This window comes from Onychomys torridus, chromosome 5 (genome assembly GCF_903995425.1).
Source record: "Onychomys torridus chromosome 5, mOncTor1.1, whole genome shotgun sequence".
Classification (NCBI taxonomy): Eukaryota; Metazoa; Chordata; class Mammalia; order Rodentia; family Cricetidae; genus Onychomys; species Onychomys torridus.
This window is the reverse complement of record NC_050447.1, coordinates 40,786,107-40,813,565: the sequence shown is the minus strand read 5'-3', so window position 1 is coordinate 40,813,565 and position 27,459 is coordinate 40,786,107. Positions and strand designations below refer to the sequence as shown.

The 27,459-nt window shown below is 36.7% G+C and overlaps 1 protein-coding gene across 2 annotated transcripts in view; it reads right to left on the bottom strand.

Annotated features, from left to right (window-relative positions):
• Positions 1-27,459, bottom strand: part of Cntnap4 (contactin associated protein family member 4) — a 287,263-nt gene that overhangs the window by 12,264 nt on the left and 247,540 nt on the right. For both annotated transcript variants that reach the window (XM_036187241.1, XM_036187242.1), the window contains 4 exons: positions 15,736-15,975; positions 13,646-13,870; positions 11,875-12,008; positions 10,974-11,061 (listed from right to left, as the gene is read on the bottom strand). In XM_036187241.1, coding sequence (XP_036043134.1) covers positions 10,974-11,061; positions 11,875-12,008; positions 13,646-13,870; positions 15,736-15,975 — 687 coding nt within the window. The remainder of the gene's footprint in view (positions 1-10,973; positions 11,062-11,874; positions 12,009-13,645; positions 13,871-15,735; positions 15,976-27,459) is intronic.

Genomic DNA, 27,459 nt, shown 5'->3' with positions numbered 1-27,459 from the left:
TATAGTCTACTGTTGGTCTTTACACATGTGGTCTATGGGTCTTGGTAAAGCCAACATTCCCCAGGATCTGTAAAATTCAAACTCTCTATGTGAAGTCCCTCCAGGATAGCATTAAAAAAAAAAATCACCTCTAGCCATTAGATAAAGAATCCCAGGATTGCTTCCTCACTGGCATCCGCCAAACACAGCCTTCCTGCTTAACTAGACCAACAACTCCTTGTTTCAGGACCACTGATGGATGGGATAGCATTAGAATTGGGAATGGGAGGACACTTCACAGGACTTATATTCTTTTTCCCAGAATTCAGACTAGTTGTGAGACAACATAAATAGTGTAGTCTGGAGTTTTTCATAAGCAACCCAGGCCTTAGAAAAAACTTTAGCATCCTCTGTGTTCCAACAAGTGTGCTAACATTGTCAATTAGCAAAATATATTTCTTTCCCATTATCTGATTCCTACAATTCCAACCCAGTGTCAAAGGCTAGAGAAGTAAAGGGAGAGGAGGGAATTGAGAACAAACCTCTCCAGCTCTTGTTTCTGGTTATAAAAATCCTCAAGTGACTCAAGATTTTTGGGCAGTCTTGCATATTCAAAAATAAGCCTCAATTGTATATGCCAACAAAGGGAATAACTTCTGCTTGTGTGAGGGAAAAAAATCATTTAACAAACAGCCTACAAGAAAAATTGAGTTCCCGGAAATTAGGATTTGATGGAGTGCCTTTTTATTACAGAGAAAGGAGTGTTTCTAGGAAGATATGGCAGTCGGTGTAAGAACAATGACAAGGAGTGATTTATAAAATTTCTCATGGTTCTCATAACCTACCCCCAAATTAAAAGTCTAAGAACTCAAATGAGAATAAATGCAAGTAGTTTATAATGTCTTCTGTAAAAAAAAAAAGGGGGGGGCAACTTCAGAGAGGATTTCAATAACTTTCACATGTAAGATAAAGATAAGGAAGTATTGCCAGAAAAACATTGTCATGAATCACAGAAGCAGCCAAGGCTAGAATAAGCAGATGCTTTGCCTCTGCATGTATTTAAACCAAATAAAAACAGGTGTGAGTGTAAAATCAAACAGCAAATCAGACACCAACAGCTGGGTGGGCAACCAAGTTAAATCTCACAGGTACCTATCATCCATTGCTCTCAGTTGCAAAGCCGATACCCTCATACAGAAGTTACTCCTAGGTACCTTTCTCGAGAACCTTCCTGCAGAAGAACCTGTCTCAACTTAAGTGTCATTAGACAGATTTACAAAACTAGCACCTTTAAGGAACTCTGGTTGGAGAGATGAATCAGTGGTTAAGAGCACTTGTGCCTTTAGCAGAGTTCAGTTCCCAGCACCCATGTCAGGTGACTTACAGGTACCTGCAACTACATCTCCAGGGATTTGACCCTCCTCTTTCAGGCCTTTATGTGCACATGCACTTGAACACATAAACCTATAAACCTACATACATACACACATAATTAAAACTAAAATGGCCTCTTCGTCTAAAAATAAAAGCAACCTTTCTAAGAAAGTTAAATACACCTCTTGGATTTGCAGAAGGTTTTACAACTAATATATCTTTGAGATGAACATTTCAATCTTCCTAAACTTTCTCTGAGGAAACTGAATAGACATTCTCAGACCAAACTTTTTTTGCCTGATCTAAATGTCACTGCATAAATCCAAGTGTATCTCCTGGATGTACAGGCTCAGAAGAGATCAATGATCCTGTGGGTTGTCACCTGTAAGCATACTAAAGTGGCTGCTGAGTTGAGCGAAAACAATCTTCCAGTTTTTTCAAACCTCTTCTAAAATGGAAAGAAACCCATGAGCAGGACTCAACTCAACCATAAAATGTATTTTGGATAGAAAAAGCGATGTTAGCACAGCCTAACAGACACAGACCTATAAACTGGGTGCGTTTTATGCAGCCTGGCTTCCCATTGTCATACTGAAGCACCAAGAGATCCTCGCGTCAGTTTTCTCATGTGATTACACAGTTGACATCAAGACAACAAACAATAACTACTAACTTCATCCAGTCTTCGAACAGTGATTTTTCTGGAGTTTTTTACAATGAGTTAATTTATAACATTATTTAAAACAAAGGGCATATTTTCCTATGAGAGGTTTTATGCAACTTTAATATTATGTAATTATCTTAATTAGGAGATTTTTTAAAAATGTGGTATAATTGAAACTCAATAAAAGCTTAGTGTATTATCAAAACAATTTATACCTACGTGTTTCTTCAGTTAATTACATCTCAGAGAAATCTCTTATTATCAAATCATCTCACAAGTGTTTAACTTAAGGAATTTATGGACAAATAATTCACCTTTTAGAAAAGATTTTTTTTAATTATGCATATATGTGTGTCTGTGTGTGGGTATGTACACCTGAGTGTAGTGACCATTGGGGCCAGAAGAGGGTGCTGTATCTCCAGATGTGGGTACTGGGAACCAAATTTGGGTCCTTTGGAAAAAAAGCAGTATGCACTCTTAACCACTGAGACATTTCTCCATTCTTATTAACATTAGAGTTTATGAAAGTTATGAACAAATGTGCTTAAGAAAATTGTATGTGTGCTTCTCACAAGGAAGATGAGACTGAAGAGTCAATTTTTCTTCCTCCTCCAGGGTCCAGTCTTAGAAATGAATCTGAACTGTAACAACAATCTTTTGACTTCCATCAGTGTTAACAAACCTGACTTTCAGGTATAATGCAGGAGTAAGTAATTTTTGTTAACAATGTTAAATTATGCTTTGGAGACATGGACCCATCGCTATTGCTCCATTATACTGATAGAATGTTCTAATCAGTATTAGAGATTATTATCAGATAAAACATTCAGAATCTCCTATGTATGGCTGTGCCCTCTCTCTACGTCAGCAGTTCTTATCCACTCTGCACTCTGGTCAATACCTTCCTGTTCTCTTTCTCCTAACCACACTTGTTCCTGTCCCCATCCTATCTTTGTTTATTTATGTATTCCTGATACAGACACACTGAAGCATGTCCATAATTAAATAATGCCTCTTTCATTTATACTGTAGAATTGTTTTGTCTTATTTTTTTCTCATTTCTAGATTCAGCACCTGATATTGCATGATTTGAGGATCAATGATTTTCACTTCTGTGGTTGGTATTTTTGAAGTGTGAGCACAGTTCTGTTTTTATGATGCTTGACAACCAAATGATGGCACTGAGTGAGACAGCTCACTCGAAGAAGTGTGCTTGCCCATCCCACAGGAACCACTTACCCATGATTATATGCTCTGACAAAAAGCCCCAATTTCCATCTTATCATTTGTTCTATAATTACAATCAGGAAATATGCTTCTTTTGGCATCATGAATATCCCTTAGGTATTGTGGCATGATACTTCTGAGCTCTATTCACATAATGGGGTTAGAAAAAAATGGTGTTTACAAGTGTCCAACAATAGCCAGTTCTAAATGACATGAAAGACTCTCTGGAACTGACCACCATCTTTACAAGGACACAGCCTTGAAGTCATTCAGCCACATTTTAAGTATTTTTTTTTAATCAAAAGGTTGTAGAACTGATGAATTTTCAAAACTGATTTTTGGGTCTTTGTATCTTTTTTATTCTAACTTACACTTCCTTTTTCAACTTGGTTTTAAAATAACTAGTCATTATGTTAAGAGTTACCACACAGCATGTTAACAAAGTCAGTGTCCTTGGGTTATCTAGGTCACCACTCGTCTCACTTCTGCCTGGTAAAGTCAAAGTAAGTTTTTCATAAAGGAGTCCTGTGCATTGGATCTTGCTCTTAAACATCTTTCGTCGATATTGAACAGACTCACTTTTCCTTGCTGACCAAACTGTATTTATATCTCACCTCAATCTGCCTGGAAGTGATTTAGGTGTACTTCTTGGCTCTGTAGCCACAGAAAAAAGACAGCTACGAGACACCATACCACACAGGCATAAGCTATTCCCCAGAATAGGTTGAAAAGGCGTCCAATAAACATCTAACATATATAGTTATTCAGGCATTATCTCCCAAATCTTAACTTTACAGGGGTTGATGGATATAAAGTGTAAAATGTAACAATCTATTGATATGGACTTCTCTGAAGTGAGTTGTTTCCATAAAACCTTAATCTCCATGCCATATATCAAATCTATTATTGCTAGAGTTATTGAACACTTCTATGTTTTAAGTGTAATAGGGAGTTAGAAATGATTACCAGTGTGACCTAATAATTCGTCAATTTCCTTGGTGTCTGTTGTTATATCCTCCTTTTCATTTCTGATTTTGTTAATTTGGATAATCTATCTCTGCCTTTTAGTCAGTTTGGACAGGGGTTTGTCTGTTTTACTAGTTTTCTCCAAGAACCAACTTTTTGTTTCTTTGATTCATTGTATTTTTCTCTTTGTTTCTATTTTATTGACTTCAGCCTTCATCAATTTCCTGCATTTCTACTCCTTTTGTGTGTGTTTGCTTCCTTTTGTTCTAGAGCGTTCAGGTACTCTGTTACAGACTCTGAACCGCCATCCAGAGAGCATGCATGGGACTGAGCTAGGCCCTCTGTACATGTTACAGTTGTGTAGCTTGATCTTCTTGTGGAACTCTTAATGGTGGGAGGAGGGGCTGACTCTGACTCTATTATCTGCTTTGGGACCCTTTCCTCCAACTGGGTTGCCTTGCACAAACTTAATAGGAGAGAAGGTGCCTGGTCTTACTCAACTTGATATATCATGGCTGGCTCATATACATGGAAGGACGGCCCTTTTCTGAAGAGAAAGGAGGAGTGGATGGGGGAGGAAGAGGGAAGGTTGGTGGAGGGACTAGGAGGAGAAGAGGAAGGGAGGGGAAAATTGTGATTGGGCTGGGATTAATTAATTAATTAATTAATTTAAAAAGAAATGGTTACCAGATCATTCCTGGCACAGTTAGATACAATTTTCTAAAGTTTTCCTACTTTGTTCAATATATGCTAGTAATATTTAAAAATGACAGTATTCCAAAATTATCATTTCTTTCTAATTTTAAAAGAATATTAAAGAAACTCGAGAAAATAACAGTAATTTCTGTATTTCTGTGCTTTTATCTGTCAAAGCAGTAAATTCTCATAGTTTCAGTTTTGGGTTGAAATTGTACACAAACTAGAAAAAGACACAGGTCAATTTTACATGCCGCCTCTTAAAAGAAATATGCATAATTAATTTTTAGTAAACATTTAATGTATTTTAATTTGAGAGGAAATGAGCCAATTATATGTAGAGCACTATTAGGTACATTATATTCAATTAAATACACAAGAACATTCTGCAGTTACTGTAAATACCTACGTATAGGCTCTAAAAGGACATATGTGATGGTTGACTCATTGGCCATGGCTCCGTATACATGGCAGACAATCACAAAGCATGTGTTAAATGAATATCTAAATCAATGAGACAAATGGGCTAACAAGACTGGAAAGCATATTTGATTAATGCAGGCCTTTGAAAATATGCCTTGAGGATCTTCAGCTAGAGGATACCAACTGCCAGGCTTTTCAGTCTACCTCATGCTCACTACCATGTGATGCTTCTTCTGGATTGTTGGCCAAGGACTGGAAATAACAGGCATTCAAATTCTTCACAATAATGAGACTTCTCTGATTTGATTCAGAAGTTCCCAGAAGATTTTGGTGCATCTTTCTTAGATTGTACAGTGGTATAACAGACTTCTATTTCAACCCCAGTCTCTGCAACTGTAAAGATAGCTTCCTAATTCAGCCAACTCCCTTCCCTCTGTGTTTTCTCTCACAGTGTTCCTTCCCTTAATAAAAATTTCCTAGTGTTTACTCTTTTGCTGCCAACTATTTTTCAAAAGGCCTGTACTAACACAACACATAACTTTAAAAGCGAGCAACACTCTGGAAAATCAATATCTTCATTATTCAACCACTTTGTCAATCTATTTTGTGATAACTTAATATACTACACTAGAATGTACTAATATACTCTGCAACATTTTATAATGAATTCATATGCCACACAAAGTTTGACTAGAAGTTATTAATTGCCTTTGAATTACAAATGATTAGTCCTTCATCTAGATCCATACCTTAGGTACATGCTAAATAAATTATCACTTATACTTCAGGGAGAATGAATTGATTTAGATTATGAAGTTCATTGCTCAGTTTGGATTTTAATCATAAGTTTTCAACATGAATGATACACATTTGAATAATGTGCAATTTGAGTAAAAACATTAACAACATCATTAATTCCATATGTCTTCTACATTCATCTGAAAAGGGAAATAAATGCCATTCCATAATTTTGTTAAGACAGTCTTCCTCACAGGATGCATCTCAATGTCCTAATTATTTATAATATATTTAACATATTTCTACTTTCAATAATATTTTATCAGAAACCCTGGCATTAAATTTGAAAACAAAATATGATGTCAATATTGTTCATTACTTAGAATTATGAGCACATATGTTATGCATCTTATATATATGCCTCATCTCATAACCTGATCGACACAAGAGCTCTTGAGATTGGGAGCTGTTTCATTCATTTGATTATTTTTTATTACTATATACAATTGTTTGTGATATATGCATAAAAAACCTTCTTAATCTATCTTCTTGATATCAAGAATGTGATATTGGCCCATGCTTCCCCTCCTTGTCAGAATATAGTCTAATAATAATAATATGGTCTGAAACATGAGCACACTTTTATGCTATCAGATGCAGATGTTTAGTTCTATGAATAATGTTACCTAAGCGCATGTAGGCTTAGTGAAGGACTTCTCTGAGTCTAATAATCAACCAAGAGTTTTTCACCAGACTGTCTGCAGCTCAGGGTGGGGCTCCACCGCTTGATACCTCCCCTGTGCCTCATCCTGGATTTTTCATACTGGAGGCTTTCATTCCTCCCCATCCATATGGCCCATGGCACAGGGTCAGACAAGAAACTTGCCCCACACAGCTAACTCAGCTTGGGCTGTAATGTTGCTATGGTTTTGTTGTGGCAGCTATTTACATTGGTGAGCTATCCTTATAATAAAGATGTACTTTTAACTTCAATTTTATTTAAAATAAAATTTAATTTTTTAAAATTGAAGTTAAAAAATACATTTTTATTAACCTGTCTCATTCACATATTTATAGTTTGGTGTGATGTTTTAATATATGGATGTAGTAAGTTTTGTTCAAATCAAGGGTCTAGCATTTCCATTTTATTATTATTTCTTTACACTAGGAGCCCCTAAGCACTTCTCTTCCGGTTCTTCATGGAATAAATAAGAGGTTATTGTGAACTGTAGACATCCTGCTGTGCTGTGGAACACTGAACTTACCCCTTCCATCTTGCTGTATTTTAGCATCTCTCCTTTCTTCACCCTTCCCAACCTCTAGTAATCTTCATTTTGCGTTCAGGTTAACTCTTTTGAGCATCCTCATGCAAGGGTTGACCTACAGCATTTGCCTTTCTGTGTCTAGCTAACTTCCTTTAACATAATGACCTCCAGCTCTATCTATTTTGCCACAAATGACAGGATTTCATTCTTTCTCAAATTCCCTTCGGCTTTCTAATGTGATGCTATTTTATAAGTGAAATAAAATACTGTTGTTATGAAAAGAAATGATCTGAACAACACCTTCTGAACAACAACCTAAATCACCAATTCACGGAGGCCAACACATTCACCTCTACACCTGACTGAAATGATAGAAACATTTCCCTGAAGTAGGCATAGAGATTTTTTCAGTGTCATCTTGGAAAAATGTATTCTGTTTTCCCCTGAGAACCTAACTAGTGTTTTGTTTTTCTCTTCTTTTTGCTCCCCCTCATTGGAAAGAGGTTATTGAAAAAGAATTAATAATTCACATTGAATTTTGGAAGGCCAAAGAAATGGAAGGAAGTGGTTAATGGGAATTGTACTGTATGATATCCAATGTTTTGTAAGTTATATCTGCAAGAATACCAGGTAGTGTTTTGATCTTGGAGACAAATTTCACATGATTTTGTTTACTCTTAAGTTGGAAAGTTTTAACATATAAATTAGTCTTTCTCACTGCATTTAAAGATTGTTAGTAAATATTTCAGTATCTCCATAGCTTGATGAATTTAAATATGTCTTTAAATCTGGATGGTGACAAATAATAAAACTGAAAATATTGGCTCAAAGAATAATGCCCTTAATTAAGCAAGACTATTAAATTCTTCTGTGTTAACTCTAAGACTGTACTAGCTAAATAGTGATGTGTTATTAAAGACATTGTACTTAAAGCTTGATGAGGACATCTTAGTAAATTCTCACATTCCTTGTTATCTGTATGAGTTTCCAGAGTGGGCATAAAAATTGTCCTGTTAACTTTTTATTAAATTTGAAAAATTTTTGAGATTATGACATAATTACAACTTTTCTCCCTTTCCTTTCCTCCCTCCAAACCCTCCCATATTCCCCTTCTTACTCTCCTTCAAATTCACAATTACTATTTTCATGAATTACTATTGCATGCATATATGTATATGCACATACATATATATTCTTAAACACAATGTACTCACTCTGCGTCATGTTACTTGTGTGTGTGATTTCAGGGCTGACTGTTTGGCATTTGATAATCAATTGCTGTGCTTTCCCTGGGGAAGACCTCTTCTCCCACTCCCAGCTTTCCTCACTTGCCTGTAGTTCCCAGTCCACTCTCACATGCCCGCTGGTGTCATCATTCAGTTTTTTTTTGTTTTTGTTTTTGTTTTTTTTTGAGACAGGCTTTTCCTGTGTATACCAGACCAGCTGCCAACTTCTGATTCTTCTTCCTCAGCTTCCCAAGTGTCAGCATCATATTATGTGCCTTATTACTTTAAGTACTTAAGTTTTATTTAGTGTAAAACTAGTATTTCCATGCATAGCTTCAAAGTGCATATTGTTTTGTCTACTAAATACACATCTAGTCTAGGATCTGAGTCCATCTTAAAGCTACGAAATAAAGTGGAATCATCATCTTATGTCTAATATGTTGGACTTTGCATATCACTTAGAGAAAATAATATATCATTCTTAAAAAGTCAGATATATAGTATAAATGTACACACACACACACACACACACACACACACACACACAATTAGCACTGTGAGACTCACTTAGAATTTTTTGGTTATGTTTCCACATAACTAAGCTGGGTTGTGGATTTTTTAATGGCCATTGAGATTCAGGATATTTCTGCTGCTGGGAGAGGAGGACATAATTTTGGTGCTCATCACACTACCTGAAAGCCTATAAATATTTATAAACTTAGCTATTAACCTTCTCCAGGGCCAATATTTTGATCATTCACCCATGGGTTTAATCAAACATTCTCAGGATTTTAAGATGATGTACAGGGAACATAAGGAATGATTAATCCAGGTACAAACAACTTACAAGGTCAAAAGTAAAATATTTTATTGGACAAAATGTTATGGGTTGCTACCAAATATCAGATTGGAATGAAAACCAGACAACAAGAAGCTTCCCTCTATAAAATAATGTGACATACTGACACCTAGTTGTTTATTTATAACTGAAAATAAAGTATCTTTTGACTTCTCAGGTTTCATTTTAATCCTTCTTGGTAAGTGCATGTATGTTATGATGTTTTATTGGAGATTGCATGTATCTACTTTACTGTCGTTACTATAAGCACTAATGAAAATGAAAAGGAATTATAAGACACCTAGATGTGTCTAAGCGAGAGTGTCAGTAAATAAATTATACAACAGATGAAACATGACAAAAAGCACGGCCAAAGGCCAAAGGCTAAAGGCATGTTCCTGAACTGGAATTACCTTCACCTCTCATTTCCTCCAGACATCACTCCAGTTTCACTGTTAGGTGAAGGTCTCTCTATTTCCCAAACATACTCATTACCTTCTTTGTTGTTATGATCAGATATTTGGCAAGAAGCAATGTAAGAGAGGAAGGCTTGGCTTATAATTTGAGGACTACAAACCACCATGGATAGAAGATGTAGTGGCAGGAAGCTTATGGTGGCTGGAGTATGCGTTCACCCAGGACAACTAACTTGCTCATATCTTGGCAGAACAGGAGGAAGAGTGAACGGGAAGTGGAGTTGAGCTAAAAAGCCTCAAATCTACCTCCAATTATGCACATCTTCTTTCAAGGATCCACATTCCAAAAGTTGTTATAATACCACTAGCTGGGGGTCAAGTGTACAAACACATAAGCCTATGGGGACATGCGACATTCACAATAGTAGCTGATAGATGTATACATTGCCATTTCTATCTTGGTGTTTTTGATGTAGGAAAAAAATATCATTCCTCATCATTGTCTTAGGGTTACAATTGCTGTGGTGAAACACCATAAGCAAAAGCAACTTGGGCAGGAAAGGATTTAGTTCACTCATAGTTCCATATAACAGTTCATCATCAAAAGCACTTGGGACAGGAACTCAAGCAAGGCAGGAATCTGGAGGCAGGAGCTGATACAGAGGCCATGAAGGGGTGCTGTTTACTGGCTGGCTCCTAGTGACTTGCTCAGCTTGCTTTTTCATAGAACCTAGGATCATTAGCCCACACATAACACCACCTACAGGGGGCTAGACCCTCCACCATTAATCACTAATTAACAAAATGCCCTATAGACTTGCCAACTGCTTGATCTTAGGGAGACATTTTCTTAATTAAGGTTCTCTCCTCTCAGATGACTTTAGCTTGTATTAAGTTGACTATCCAGCACAATTATGATGATTGGCACATGACAAAGATCAGTATGGCCTTTCTATCAAAGGAGGATGCTTGTTCCTTCACAAGAAACCACTACTCACAGTTACTTCCATCATTGATTGCCTCACAATGAAAATAAGGCAAGCTATTCCTTTTGACATAATGAGGTATGTACACACACACACACTTGTTGTGTGTGAGTGTGTGTCTTCTGATTCTTGTTTATATATTATGACTAGGGAGAGGGTTCTTTCTTTTACTTACCTAGCATTCTGCCCAGTACCAGAGATTTGACTGCACTGAATTCTGTGCCTGATGACAGGTAGGTTTGTCTCCTGGTATTCTCATCAATCTACAAAACCATTACACAAAATATAGCCATCCGAATGACCATTGTTTTGTGGCAAAAAAAAAATGAGATGAAGGAAAGAAAAAACATAGGCAGTTGTTATTATAGTTCTATAATAGTTTAAGAAGGTGAAATTTCAAAACTTAGCTACTCAACATCTGATGGTTTCTAATCTCTGGCAGACACCCATTCATTTTTCCATCTTTTCCCTTTAATACTTTACCTATCTCTACTGCACAAGAAACGCAAAATTGGTAAAGCCAACAAAAAGAAGTGTTATTTTTCATCTCAATACTTTTTCTTAGCTTGGGTTTTTTACTGGAGTCATGCAGCTAAGAAATTTTCTTCTATGTAGAGCTGAAACATTAGTGGTTTCCTGCAGAAGCTGCTAAGGTGAGTAATTCAATTTTGCTCTGAATCACATCCTTTCTTCAAACTTATTCTGATATTTCAATTATTATTTTCTGTTGTAGAATGATTGCTGCATTTGTACCCATCTGAAGTAAGTGGGTTTCCTAAGATGACTGATGGACCTACCAGTAGGTCTCTGAGAAACTAGACATCATTTCTTTTCTGAGCAAAATAAAGCCAAGCAGAGCTTGGCATTTTAAGCATCATATATTAATAATATTGTTATAAAACAAAAATAGAGGGGAAAAACACTCAACTACATTTGATGATTTTATATACAGCCTAATTGTATCTATGGAAGACTACTGGAAGATGTCTTTACTAATGTGATTCAGGATTATGTTTCAGCTCTAGGTGCCCCATGCCTGAGTGTGGTGTGTATGACCACTGGAGAATCTCAATTACCTCCACAAAGAGCATTCCTTCTTCTCTGTTAATCTTTATGTGATGAAGCTGCCCATCTGCCATGCTCTTAGAGTCAAAGCTGAAAACATCTGGCTCTTGATACTTATTTAGCTTGTACCTTATCTGTAAACTTCCTAAAGTAGAAAAAGTTACACTTTAAGGAAAAATTCCATTTTAAAACACTTTATGAAATGTCTGAATCCTTTTAAGTTTTAATATAGTCACTCCTAGAAAAAGATTCACCAGCACTCCTTTGGGTGCGTCTCCTAAGCAAGTTCTAAAAGTCAGTTCCTAAGTGAAATTATAATATTTTCTAAATCAAGAGTAGACATATTGCTCATTAACTGACTCCTGAAATCTTTAACTTCAACCCAAAAAGTCAACTCTGAAATTATGATGTGCTAATAATGACACCATTCTCATTTAATGAAAAATGAAAATGCAAGTATTTATCCAATGCCATGCATCATGTTACATTGCAATAACATTATTTTAATATAACCTCATGTTATTTTAAATATCCATCTCACACACAGAAAGACAATTGAGGGATGGAGCTTTGAGTAAATGTAGTTTTACACAAAATGGGACCCATTTCCAAGGGGCCAGATGTACAAACTTTGGAATGAAATTAAAGTGAAATGAATGAATTTTAGCCAAATTTATTATTCAAATTAATAGTATCCAATTGCCTGCAGAGATTTCACTTAATTTGTTTCACAGAACTCCTCCTGAATTAACAGAAAAAGACAGAGAAAAAATCCTCAAAATACAGATAAATTCCAAGCTCCAAGCAGACATGGAAGGCACACATGAAACAAAATTATTCCTATTGTAGTAATCAGTGCCCTCGGGCCATTTGATTTAAGTGAGCCGACACAGTTGCTTATTTGTTTATTTTTCTCACCTGGAGAATTTATTTCTAAAATATGCATCTTTCATCTACACATGAGACAGAGAAAACCAGTAGTAAGCATTTTCCAACGCAAAGTTTCTGTAGCAAACACATTTCAGAACCCACATACCAACACTCTGAACAAATACAGCACCAGTTCTGATGACTACATTATCATCTGTTAGGAACAACAGGTCATCTCCTGGACATTTTTGTGCATAATATTGGTCCATTGACACTCCTTGAATACAGTTTAGCTTTGATTATAAGAAAATATGTGTTACACACAAGGAGACATTTTATTTTAAAGTAAAACACTAAAGCTGTATCAATATTCATATAAACTACTTAAGAGTTCCTGGTAAAAATAAAATATAAGTTTCTTGAGGGATGGCTCATCACTTAAGCGGGCACACTGCTCATGCAGAGGACCTGAGTTCTATTCCCAGTACCCAGGTCATGCCTCATTTCCTCCTGTAACTCCACTCAAGCTCCAGGGAACTCAATGCAATGATTCTGGCTACCACCAAGCACACCTGCACTTGTGTACATAGATGCACTCATACATACATGCACACACAAATAATGAAAAATAATAAAAACATATAAAACAATAGTTTATAGCAACAAACCCAAAATTCACATAGCTGATATAAAATTACCAAAATTATAAGGATAAAAAACCATCGTAAGAACTTCAATGATCCTTTTAGTTTAATATATAAGATCATACTCAAAATCAAAAAGAAGATAAAAGCTAGGCATACTCAATTTCTCTCCCTGACTCTCGTTTAGAAGCAAGCACCCCAGAAGGATCTATATTCCACTGCCTCAGTATTCTAATTCAGTCTTCTCTCTCATCTAAAACACACTCACCATTTCTGGCAATGATAACTGAGAGGTATTCTTTATAAAAGGAACTCATATACAGTAGCAAGCTTGGTGCCCGTGTCGTCCGGAAGCTAAATTTGATCATTTCTCTGCTCAGCTTCATATCACCATGAAATGAAGCTGCATGGAAGCTGGAGTTTTTACTTAAAGAATAATTTTCTTGAAAATTGTAAATCACAGAAGACCCAGATCCAAAATATGCAGAAATCTCTGAAATGATATGCAGACCATATGTTAAAATTTTTACATACAAGGATCTTGTCTAAATTACATTAACTGATATCTTAATGCTTAATATAAAAATGAAGTGCACAGCTAGAAGAAATAGTCCAAGGCTAAGATAACACAGAGAATGAACAGAGATTTCATGATGGCTTGTAAAATGCCTTTATGTTTGAATGACATATAATTAAGCCTTAGTCTGGCTTTACAATTGCAAGCTTAGTGCTCTCTTATCTGAGTTCACACATAAGCCAAGCTTCTTGTCTTGTACCTCTCTAAACACCTACTTTCTTATTTAAATTCTAACATCCATCTATTATGTTGTAGCTAGGATGTATGTATCCTCTTATAATAGGAAAAATGGAAGAATGATGTTTTTTCATTATTTCAGTATCAATAAACAGAAATACCTTTATTTTATATTAACTACTTTTCACATTTGTTGTCTTCTACATAAAGAAAATGAAGTCTAGCATTAATGTGTAAGCGGCATATGCTTAGCAGAGATCAACAAAGTGAATGCAGCCCTTTTGAAATAATTTAACAAGCATAACGTTTTACCTATAGGAAATTAATGTCTCAAATTTAAACGCATATGTAGGCAAATATGTGTATATGGTAGAGATCAGTGGAGAAATTAGTTTTGAATCCTTGAACATTGTTCTCTTTGCTACTATAAGCATCTGGTTGCTGATAGGTCTTATAAATGATGCTTACTGGGTCATAAAGCAACATTTTGACACTCATCTCATTTTAAGGATTTTTTAATGCATTAATTGTATTATTTATAATATTACATTCACACACAGTATAATGTGTGCATGTAGCATAACATTCTGATTACATTTAGAAACTGGAAATTTCAATTAGAAAATAAAGGAAAGTCAGTTTCAAGAAGGGCTTAACTTCACACTTTAGACCAAACATGTCTCCTAGAATGTTACTAGTGGCATGTGATTATTACTGTGGTTGATTTTGAAATTACAGTTCATTCTGGATAAAAGAGAATGACCCAAAAAGTGTAGTTTTGCCAGGTTTTCATTAGCTAGCCCACAGTGCTTTATTTGCAAAGTTGCTTTGATTTGGAGCCAATTTCTTTGTAGCTTCCTTCAAGAGAAGATTAAGAAGCCCAGAGATACTTCAACAAAGTCAATGAATTTAAATTAATTGGATGTCGGTTTTCTTCTATGAAAAGCTATGAGAGTATAATATGTGCCTGTATATTCAGAGAAGGCCACCTAAAAACAGTTACATCTTCACTCTGCTCTTTTCCTCTTCTGTGGCATAGATTGATGAACAAGAGAAGCCCCCAAATAAATACTCTGCTGTTTTAATTCTGTAGCAGATATTCATTCTACCACACACCAAAGATCAGAGTGTCACTATTTCCTTATACATCAATATTTGATAGAAAGTATTTTTGAATGAAAAAATAAATACATTAATTTTCTGTAGTTCTTTGCATTGCTGAACATGCTAACCAAAAGTAATAATACACCCTGGAATGGTTTTTAAAACCAAGAACTGCTCCATAGGGCAGGTTGTTAACATCCCTTTTCTTTAAACACATTAATAGTAGACAAAGTAAAAGTAGATTGATGGCTAACACTGAAGACACCTAAAGGCTTCTAATTTGTGACTATTAAGCAATAGACAATGTGACTATTTCCAGAACTGAGTCAAAGACCCAAGGATTAAAATAACCATTTTTCAAAAGAATGTTTTAAATGTAGAGACTTTTGTTTCAAATAGATACACACACACACACACACACACACACACACACACACACCAAACAAACAAACCATGTCAGGTATCTTATTCCCAGGGACACAGTCTCAAGTCACACCTACCTTTAGAGCAGAATGGTCCTGCATAGGCAGAGGAAGAGCAATCACAGAAGAATCCACTAGGCTTTTCCCTGCACTTTCCTCCATGGCGGCATAACTTTCCATAGCTACCACAGTGTCCTCTGCAACCTGGTTGCACCCCAGGGGTCACTGTGGCTCTTTCTTCCAGATCTAGGGCCATCCCATTCAACTGAAGAGACCTGATGCATCCTAAGAAGCCCCTCTGCCGTGTGGCGGTCCCACCTACAAGGAAAATACTGCAAATGCAAACATGTTCCTTCATGTTTTATTCAGGACTTAAAGACCAACCAAAGCCAGGACCCAATGAAGAAGATGAAAACCTGTGAGCTGTTGTTAGAGAATTGAACAGCAAGATGAGAGGAGCAATAGGAAGCTGTAAGACACAACCTTTAATGAACACTAGCTCTCAGACAGATGCATCACAAATTCTATTTTCTAAACTTTGATTTGTTTCTTTTTCTCTTTTCTTCTGGGGATCAAACCTAGGTACTCATGAATGTCAGAAAAGTTCTCTGTTGCTGAGCTGTGCCTAACCCTACACACTTGTTTTCTGAAAAAATGACTGATTAAGCTTTACACTGGGGAAACCATCTTTCCTCATCTCTTTATTTCAGAGAACAAAATTAGGAACATGCTTCATCTTTATTCCAAATAACAATGTATATTGTCATGGCTGTATACTTTGTCTTTTTGTTTTGGTGGGTTATTTTCTTTCTTTTATGTGTGTGTGTGTGTGTGTGTGTGTGTGTGTGTGTGTGTATGTGTGCATGTGTGTATATATATTTACATATGTACATACACACATATATTCATGGGTAAGTATAAACATATTTTAAAACTTGACTTTCAATTAGTCTAATAGTTCTAATTTGACAAGTATTTTTAAGGAATCCTTACTAATACATTCACATGGATGAGTTTGTATTTATTATCAACCAAAAGACTATTGAGTTTTATTTTATTACTTTGCTTGTACTATTTTTTGGTTTTTTGAGACAGAGTTTCTCTGTGTAGTTTTGGTGCCTGTCCTGGATCTCGCTCTGTACACCAGGCTGGCCTCAAACTCACAGAGATCTGCCTGGCTCTGCCTCCTGAGTTAAAGGCGTGAGCCACCACTGTCCAGCCTTTTCTTGTACTTTTTAGTACATTTTGCTGTTTTTAAAAAAGTTGATCTAATAATATTCATTTTTTTTGTACTCTGGACTAATCTTAATAGGACTTGAAAAATAAATTAATGAACAAACAGTGATGCAATAGTGGTACCCATCTTGCTTGTAACCAATAGCTCTCTAGCTAACAACCTGGGGTTAATAAGGTTATGAATTCTAAAAGAGAACACACTACCATCACATTACTAGAACTCCATAATTCCTAATTCCTAACTGCATTATAAAACTCAGCTTTATACCTACAGAGAAGTGTGGTTCTCATCCCACATCAAAAAAGCTTCTCTAAGATACCTCCACTATAGACTACTGGCAATGGTCGAGAGAGTGCCTGAGCTGACCTACTCTGATGATCAGATGGCCTAACACCTTAACTGTCATGATAGAACTCTCATCTAGTGACTGGTGAAAGCAGATACAAAAATCCATGGCCAAACCCCAGGTGGAGCTCCAAGAGTCCAGTGAGAGAGAGGAAGGATTATATGAGCAATAGATATTGAGACCATGATTGGAAAAAGCACAGGGACAAATAGCCAAACTAGCGGAAACACACGAACTGTGAACCAGTAGCTGAGGAGCCCCCATGGAACTGGACCAGGTCCTCTGGATAAGTGAGACAGTTGATGAGATTGAACTGTTTAGGAGGCCCCCAGGCAGTGGGACTGGGACCTGTCCTTGGTGCATGAGCCGGCTTTTTTGGAACCTAGGGCCAATGCTGAGATACTTTGTTTAGCCTTGGTGTAGGAAGGAGGCAACAGGACCTGCCTCATCTGAATGTACCAGGCTGAGCTGACTCCCCAGGGGAGACCTTGCCTTGGAGGAGGTGGGATTAGGGGGTGGATTGGGGGGGGAAGCTGGGGGGTGTGAGGAGGGAGGACAGAGGAATCTGTGGCTGAAATGTAAAATTAAATTAATTACAAAATAAAAATATTTATTAAAAGAAGCTTTTCTATACCAGATGGACAACATTACTGAAAACCACATGTCATAATGCAGAGATAAACAGATTGTGTGGAGCCCAGTCTGAATGGATAAATTTAACATATAACTCTTACACCTTAGGTGCAGGTAACATCACAGAAAAGGTGGGGGGGGGAGTAAGAGATTGTCAGAGTAATAGGACAAGGAAGTCTGTGAGATTGTGTTTCTTAGAAACCACAGGGAAGCTGTACCCATGATACCTTGATGTAGCTGTCCAAACAAGACTTAGACATTGGCATTATCAGTAGACATGCTAACATGGAATGGGGAAACCTCACGGGGTCCTACCCCTAGACAAAGTACTGAAGGCAGCTATCAACTGCTGAAAGAAAGACAATTCCCATCTCCTAGAGAAAGTTAATTTCATGCTCTTCTAAATCACATAGCTAACTCTAGATCTAACTGTAACCTGTAGACTCTCAATGTTCTCAGAGAGTCTACAACATCTCATACAACATGATTTAGTGCAGATTAAAAAAAAAGAAGAAGCCACAAAATCCCTACTATCTAGGTCTTTCTTACCTATGGAGCTTTGCATTGTCCCAATTTACTCTGTGTGTCCCTTTAGCTGAATATGTATCAGACAGGCTACTTCGGTCACTGCTGTATAGCACATAGAAAAATGTTTGACACTTCACAATTATGCAATAACTGGGAACTACTGCATCCACCCATCCAATCACGCGAACAATCACATAATGTCATAATGGGAGATGGGAACCCCTCCAGAGTTGAGGAGAGCCATATTTTGCCCTATAGAGAGGTTTAAATCTCTGAGATAAAGAATGGGGGCAAAATCAATGAGCATATCTGAATAAAGTCATAATAGTTTGTTGATGATGATCATGAACAGTGAATTGACAAGAATTTTTAGCTTTAAGAACATTCACACTACTTAGAACTCATATTTAGAGATGCAATGACCTCTATCCAAATTTCTTTATCCCAAATTTAAATATATACATTCAAACTTCATTTTATATCATGTATGCCTCTTCAGTGAAGGATACAAAGTGCTTCAGATGATAGGGGATACATTTGTTATCTGTAAATTCAGAGGGGGTAGGGTGTAATGAACCCAACACCTTCCAACTTTCAGTTTTCAATATTATCAAGTCCATTGAGTTGAAATTCAGAGTACCTCAGGGTGTGTTTGGGAGGATGTTTCTAGAAAGTAGAAACTAAGAAAGAAGACTCTCCCTGAATGTGAGTGGCACCATATTACATATTATAGGTAGACTGTATATAGAATAGGAAAAGGGAAAAAGTCATTTTGTTCTCTCTCTCTCTCTCTCTCTCTCTCTCTCTCTCTCTCTCTCTCTCTCTCTCTCCCTCTCCCTCTCCCTCTCCCTCTCCCTCTCCCTCTCTCCCTCCTCCCTCTCCCTCCCCCTCTCTCTCCCTCTCCCTCTCTCTCTCTTTCCTTATCTCTTTCTCTCACATATACTATATTATGTAAAGTTCCTTAGCTATTATCTATGCTATTAAAAGAACTTTGAGAAACCCCTAGGCATTCTTCCTGGGTATGGCAATGAAGGGGTTTATTTGATCCAGAATTTTAGAACAGCTAACAACCTTTGTGTTTAATTCCTCCTACATCTGAACAATCTTCTGTCATTCTCAGTTTCTCTTCTTCCTGTAATGTAAGGACAGTTCTCTCCTTTCCACATCAAGTTGCTACTCACCTTGGCTTCACACCTTCCTAGCATACCTATCTGCTAACTTTGCCCAGTGAGCACTTAAAATTTGATCTCTTTGCTCATGATTTCTCTGGCATTCTTACTAGAGTTTAGTGTTTTCTTACCAGGATAGGGCAACCTACCATCTATGCCAAATCACTCTTGGCACAAGAAACTTTTGGAGGAGTTAGAGCTGCATCTTTGGTGTATTTAAATTTTTTCATGTTACATTACATAAAACCACAGGGTATATATTTCATAGCATACAGTAATAGAAAAATCACCTTATTATGTGTCTGTTGCTCTGACATATGATATCACTGTAATCCGGGGGCTTGTCCAGTTTTTCTAATAGCCTAAATAGTAACTAAGAAACTATAGGTTCAACAATTAAATATAGTCCATTTTTCATTTATTCTAATTCATTTTTCTTGCTTATTTTGCATGAAGAGAAGTTAGAGACATATAGACATTCATGGGTATAATGAGGAAATCACAGAATAAATACATTTAGTTCGAAACTATGGTCATTATCTCAAGGCAGTCTCACTTCTCCCCACTTAAAAATTGTATCAAAGAAGAAAACACTTCCATTTTTTCCATGCCTCAAGCCACCTTTGGTTTGAACTGTATTTAAGTTCTCTGTTCTTTATTGAGCATTCCTTTGGGGGTTCTGTATCTGATACTGGAAATATGAAAATATATGTATTTGATTATGTTCTCAAAGAGCTAATAGTTTGCTAATATATTCAGAGAGAGACTTTCATGATTACTACATGATGCTAATGTATATATAGAAATAAATACTAGAATATGCTTGAAGGTAAACTACAGAAAATATATTAATATATATGAAATACAATCTTAAATATTGTCATAGTGATGAACATCCTACTTTGAAACTAGAGCTTCTTTATTCCATGCTTTCAAAGAGTTTAATGTTTACCTGATAAAATTATTTTAATGCCACCTTTATTGAAAAGATAATATCTAATTAGACATAGTTGTGTTGTGCATGTTTGATGATTTGTAACTACACCATTGGGTTTCCAGTCAGTCACTTTAGCTTGGACAGAACTCTTTTGAGAAACATGTCTCATGTAAATCAGATTGTGCTTGAAAGCTTAATTAAAGATTTCAGTGCCTTTCCAGGGTTAGAGTATGTCCAATTAAAATGAGTTGCAGTTTGATTAATTGATTTTGGATGTTTCTGCTGAGCTATTTTGTTGGGAACTATCTTCCAATTAATTTTCTATCAATTTACTTGCTTGCTGAATCAGACATAATGAATTCCGGAACTTTACAAACACTGAGTATCTTTTGCAGTGAATGCCTACCCTTGCCATGTGATTGAATTTAACTGAATCCATCCACACACATGACAATACCAAGGTCTCATATCTAAATACCTGGCTAGGTGTTGAGTAGATAATGAATTAGGAATACCTATTTGTTTCATCCTTCCAACACATTCATTATTCTCAGAAAATTCTTCTAAGTGACAAGTGTTATTGTCACAGAATTGGAACTGGCTCTTTCCTGTGCCAATATCCCATTACTTGTGGCAGGAAGACCTTTGAATTAAATTTCAGATTTTGTTGTTTGTTTCTTTTTAAAGATAAACTATTCACATCCTCTCCTTGAATATTGCTGAGGATTCATTGAGAACAGCTTCTTCATTGATCCAGCATCCATAGAGAATGAAAGAGTTCCTGATTGCTATACTTACCTTTAAATTCAAGGCTATAAAAATGACAGGCTTCCTCTGATCTTGACACTGTAGTAGAGGAAGACAGATCAAGTCCCAACCACAAGCCAGTCTAGAGCAAGAAATCAACAGCACATACAAGCTAGGCCCAGAACTATACCTGGAGGTTCGAAGTGCTTAAGGACAAGAGCCTCCTCCCAGCACAGTCATCCTGAGGGGAGAAAGCCTGGCAGAAACTGTGATGTAAGTCACAGAATGCTGCCACAATAGAAGCTAAGCTTGAGGTATGCTGAGCAGTGATCTTAATTACACAGAGTCCCAGGAGCAGAGATAACCATTTTCCCTCATGTTCATAGAACTACTGTGGTTAAATGAAGCTGCTTGTATAAAAAAGACTGTCATAGGCTGGACATTCAATCCCTTTCCTGAACCAAACTCAGTGATGGAAACATGGCCCAATGGCTATGGCTCTGGGAAAGAACAAATCTCTTTGGGTTTCAGGTCTGTGGAAGTCACAATCTTGGCTCTCTGATGTGAACATAATGAAATGTGTTTTAAAGAAATGAGCTGTTGGCAGTACCAGGTACATAGTTATATGCTCTACTCTTAAGATTTTGTATTCAGTCAAGGGTCACTAAGGTCTTCCCACTGAGCATAGGAAACTCTACTCAGTTTTTTGGACAGATAATGAAAAAGATACCTCAAGAAAGGAAATAAAATACCTAAAACAAATAATAAGAGCACATGAAGAAATACAACCTTTGTTTTACTGAATTTTTAATGAAGAATTAAATTACTATCAAAGAAAATAGGTTGAAATGAAAATTATTACAACAAAACTTTCTGATAGTCTCTTACCATGGCTATATTTTAGTATATCAAAATGAAAGTCTAAAAAAGAAATATTAAGAATATTTTTAATTAAAAACTTACATTTTCAAGGCACTTTTAACAATATGAAAATATGAATTTATAAAAAGATAGAAGATATTGATGATAAGCTTATATGACATAGACTTATTGAAAACACAGAAAGAATTTTTAAAAATTACTACTTATAAAAAGGATGACCCTGTAAAAAATGAGAATCAAATCTGAATAGCCACTTCATACACTGTACCATTCATGTGGTCAATAGAGACGGGGCTACATCACCTGCTCAGTACATTCATGTTCTGTGACCAAGTAATTACAATCTTCCATAACCACTCCACAGAATACAAGCACACATTCACTCTCCTTCAAAATTACAAAAAGGTATTTGTAAAATCTAATCTTTAAATTACTAAAGTGATATATCTTTGTATCGGTACTTCGGATTTCCAAAAAGATCACAAGTGGTACCCTTGTACAGACAACCAACATGAAGAACTACAACCGAGAGCCTCTCTGTGATTAGTCTCTGGCATCAACCTTCATGTGGGGCATTTAGAGATTGCTTGCTCCATATATTTGCTGATTGGTATAATTCAAATGTGACATAAATGACTTCTCACTAAGTCAGGGGTCCTTACTTCCAACCCTCATCCCAGACTATTCAAATGGAGTTTAACTTGTGTGAAAACTTGTCAGTAAAAGAATGTAGACAGGAAACGAAAATTGCAGAGCTGGTTGAATGAAAATCAATTCAGGCCTAATTTAAGAAGCTTCTAGTGGGGAAAATGCTGAGTTTACAAACTGAAATAGAAAATGACCACTGTCACATTTCAGTTTAAAAAAATGATTGATTCTTTTCTCTCCATCATTTCCGTGGTTGGAGAACATTTGTGAGTGAAAGCAGCAGTGACCTTTACCCATTTGTTCTCAGTGTTCTATCAAGGTCAAGGACAAAGACTAAACACTCTGAGCATTTCCAGCATTTTTAAGCTAATGAGTGGCATTTCTCAGTATGATTGTTTAAGACATTTCATGAATTACACACATGTACACACACACACACACAGAGACAGAGAGAGAGAGAGAGAGAGAGAGAGAGAGAGAGAGAGAGAGAGAGAGAGACTAAGGGAAAGACCAGGAAAGGGATAACAAAGACCTGCTGCCACAAGTAAGGACAAGAATGGAGAAGGACAGGCTGAGGACATGGCTTAGTGATAGATCACTTGCCTAGCATGCACAGGGCCATGTGTTCAAATCCACATGTCATCAAACAAATGGCTGTGGGTCTAAGAACACAACATGAACCATCACTTTTCATTATAAGAGGTAGCATGATTGCTGGGTGATGGTGGCACACACCTTTAATCACAGCACTTGGGAGGCAGAGCCAGGTGGATCTCTGTGAGTTCAAGGCCATCCTGGGCTACAGAGTGAGTTCCAGAAAAGGTGCAAAGCTACACAGAGAAACTGTCTCAAAAAACCAAAACCAAAACAAAACAAAAAGAAGTAGCATGATGTGATGTTTGAGATTTTTTTTAGAGTAGAAGAGATGTCTACCACACTGATGCTATAGTTTCCAACCAAGTTATCATGTACTTGCTCCAAAGAGGTGTTTGTTCATTGTTATTCCTCCTCCACTCCGAACAGCCTCTTGCAGTCACGTTAGGTGAAGATAATCATTCTGATGTTATCTTCAGAAAGATTGTTGAAGGCACCCTGTTTCTCACCTCTTAGTGTAGCACACCTCTGCTTGCATTTATCATTACCTTACTTCAATTTCAGCTGTCACAAACAACTGCTGCCTAGACAGCTCACATTTTTTAGTTGTATTTTCTATATATTTCCACTGATTTTCTTCGGAAATAAAGGCACCTCTCTTGCTTCCGAGTTCTGCTCTGTAGTGCAAACACACTCTCTGCTTGGTCTTCAATGGCAGGGGTGGGGTAAGCAATTGAAAAAGCACATTTAATTCTTTTATGCTATCTCAATACATCAGCCACTGCTAAGAGATTATGAAAACTCTTAATATTTAAAAATCTCATATGCATGTAATGTCAATAAACACTGTCAACACCCTTGTCTGTGAAATGGAGAAAAAGATTGGTCAAATTAAGATACATTGAAGTATCTGTAACTTCTATTTGTGTTATATATATATGAGTCTAGCTAACAATCTCAAGATACACATTCCAAAAAGCTGTTGAAATTTCTTGTGTTTCAAGCAGACGAAGCAACTATAACTTCCTACAGTCTTGTATACATGCAAGATGCATTTTATAGCTAAATGCTGGACTAGTGAATAAATCACTCTAGACTAAGCCTAAGTTAGTTTTTCCATACATCTAAGCTTGTGCTTCTCATGAATGCAAATACTTTTTTTTCTTCGTTCTCCAGATTTAAAGGATTTTTATTAGAATAAAATCATGCTGAAAGCTGCAGTCTTACCTTCCACAACTGTGTTGAATTCACTAGTTTGTCCCTACACCCAAATATAAATCACAGTCATTATGCACACTTGAAAATACTGATTAGTCATAATTATTTCTATGATGGACGGATGAACTACAAATTAAACTCTCGAACTTGTAAGTAAAGGGTATTAAATTACCCTTTAAAATTTCTACCAGAAAATCAATTACATTGTATTAATGCCGAGATTCTCAGTCACCCATGTAACCAAAAGCTTTGAGAAGAGAATGAGACTTAACTCTCAACTATTCATTAGTATGAGAAGCAAGAGTTCCCAAGCAAACAGACCCTTCACACATGATGTGTGCTACCCAGACTCTATCAATGGAAAAGCCAGGCTTCCTGGTGAGCATATGACTATAGGGCTGGTGGGATTTGGTTGAAGGAGAGGGAGGCTGAGAGATGTTTTCTCAGCTGTCTTTCGATAGTCTGTGCCTTATTAGAGATGTGAGACCAGGGAACAGCTTTCGTCTCTGCTGTGAATTCAGATGAAGGCAGAAAACAAGAAAAACTAACTTCAGATAAAGTTGAAAACTAGGAAGCACTATGAGGAACTCAGAAACCTACAAGGAAGCATCTTACATGTAAGGATATTGTTATGGGAAAGTCATCAAATGCTGATAGCAACAACAAATTTATTTGCAAGTTGTAGGCAGCTACATATAAAATGTGTTCCCACTCCGTTTCAACATATCTTCTTCAGCTGGGGCTGCTGATAGCTGTCATGCAGATCTGCAATAGGCGGTTGCCACTGGTTTCCTTCCATCCATATCCCTTGCATCAATAAATGGGAATTAGTGAAATAAATAAGCTGGGTGTTGGCATCCCTTAATACTCAATACACATTCCTTGCAAGAGCCTTCCATGATCCGGTATATAGCTCAACCTGGCATCCCCCTGCATTCCCTCACATTAATTCTCTTCCATCACATGTGTTTATTTCTGTTCCTAAGATCTTTTACACTCACTGTCACCACTAAGGATTCTACCACTTGAGAAGTTTACAGGGTCTATCTCTATTCTGGCTTCCTCTGGTCTCAACTCAAGTGTTAACATCTCCCCACTACCCTGTTTGAAATGGAAACTCCCAACACTAATCATTGCCCTATGCACTCTTTTCCTGGTTCTGTTTCTACTTTATTTTTCTTCACCATTGGAGTGTGTGTGTGTGTGTGTGTGTGTGTGTGTATGTGTGTGTGTGTGTGTTATGCATGCATATATAAACATGTATAAATATATATGTACCATATCTTCTTTTCATTCTCGCCATTGGCTACTCTTCCCTCTTCTGCTGAAACATACTCATAGGAAGGCAGAGAACTTTTTGCTCATAGTAAGTGCTTCATTAAACTCTCTCTAATTGCTGCTGATTTTTTGCTAGTCTGCCACCCACTGAGCTCTAATTCAGTGTAACCTTTTTAATTATAATTTGTCTCTCATGGAGTCTGCCTGTAAGGCGAAAACTCTTTATCAGCAAACCTGAAAGAAAGAAAGAAAGAAAGAAAGAAAGAAAGAAAGAAAGAAAGAAAGAAAGAAAGAAAGAAAGAGGGGGGAGGGGAGGAGGAAGGAAGGAAGGAAGGAAGGAAGGAAGGAAGGAAGGAAAGAAGGGAGAAAGAAATATCATGATTTGTTTGATAGGAAGGTTGTAAATTGGAAGATTGATATTTTGTGTGCACATGTTGTTTTGTGAACTAGAAAGCTGTCCTCCCATGAGAGGGGTCTACTCGATGGTGGTGTTACAATACAAGCGGCCCCTTGGGTGGCATGTTGATAGGCAGGTATCATTACACTACATCATGTCATTGTACCCTCAGTTACCTGCAAATACTAATGAATATCTTTATTCATTGAAAACAGAACTTTTGGGGAGGGCAGAGATCCCTTTCCCCCACACTACTTTTGACTTAAACATAATCAATATTTCCATTGTTAAAATTTCCCGGTGACAAAGCCACTCTAAGCCTAAACACATATGGAGATGTCAAAGGCCCAACTAATTGCCTCCATAAAGATGAAATCTCTTCGATCCTTATTCAAATTATTGCATATGATTGATGGCAAAAGACCCGAGCCTGTTCAAAGCAGTTTTCTGATGTCATATGATACTTCATTACTGCCACCTGAAATCAAATTAAGGCCAGGGTTCCTATCAGGTAGAATATATAGTGATGCCAGCTCTGGGAAGTTGAAATTCCTCCCAAGGAGGAAAGGTCATGTACAGGCAAACTGCAGCATATTTCACTGAAAAATTTGAGGACAATTTCAGCCTTCTCAATTTCCAAGAATAGTAAGGCTATTTCCACGCCACTGACAGATTTTAAATTGCAGTACCTTTTTGTTGTGACCATCTCTCATTTTTTTTTTGAATTTAAGAGATATCTATGTCCATTTCCTGACTGAGCTTCTAGTATGGCATTAAGAGAAAAGTTATATATTTCTCCTCAAATATACTTTATTGTTTCTATACCCTTAAATAAGTCAGCTGAGTGGCCACAAGTTTGTGAGTAGAATATCTATTAGGGTGTTTTAGTTGTGGAAGCTATTCATTAAATTTGTTTTAAGGGAAAGAATAAATAATGAAAATAATGAGGACATAAATTTATTAGAAGACCTAAATATGTCTTTGTCAGATATGTCACAGCAAGCTCATCCCTTTCAGTGAAAGGGTGCTAATAAGATTGTTAGGCAACAGAAGGTGTAAGGGGGAAGCTGATGAATTCTGCTCTAAATATAGCTGTTAAAAATGTCTGGGATATAATTTCTGATAATTCATCATTTATCCTGCTCATTGTGTCTCTGAGTCTCTATTTACATTAAAATGTATGAACTG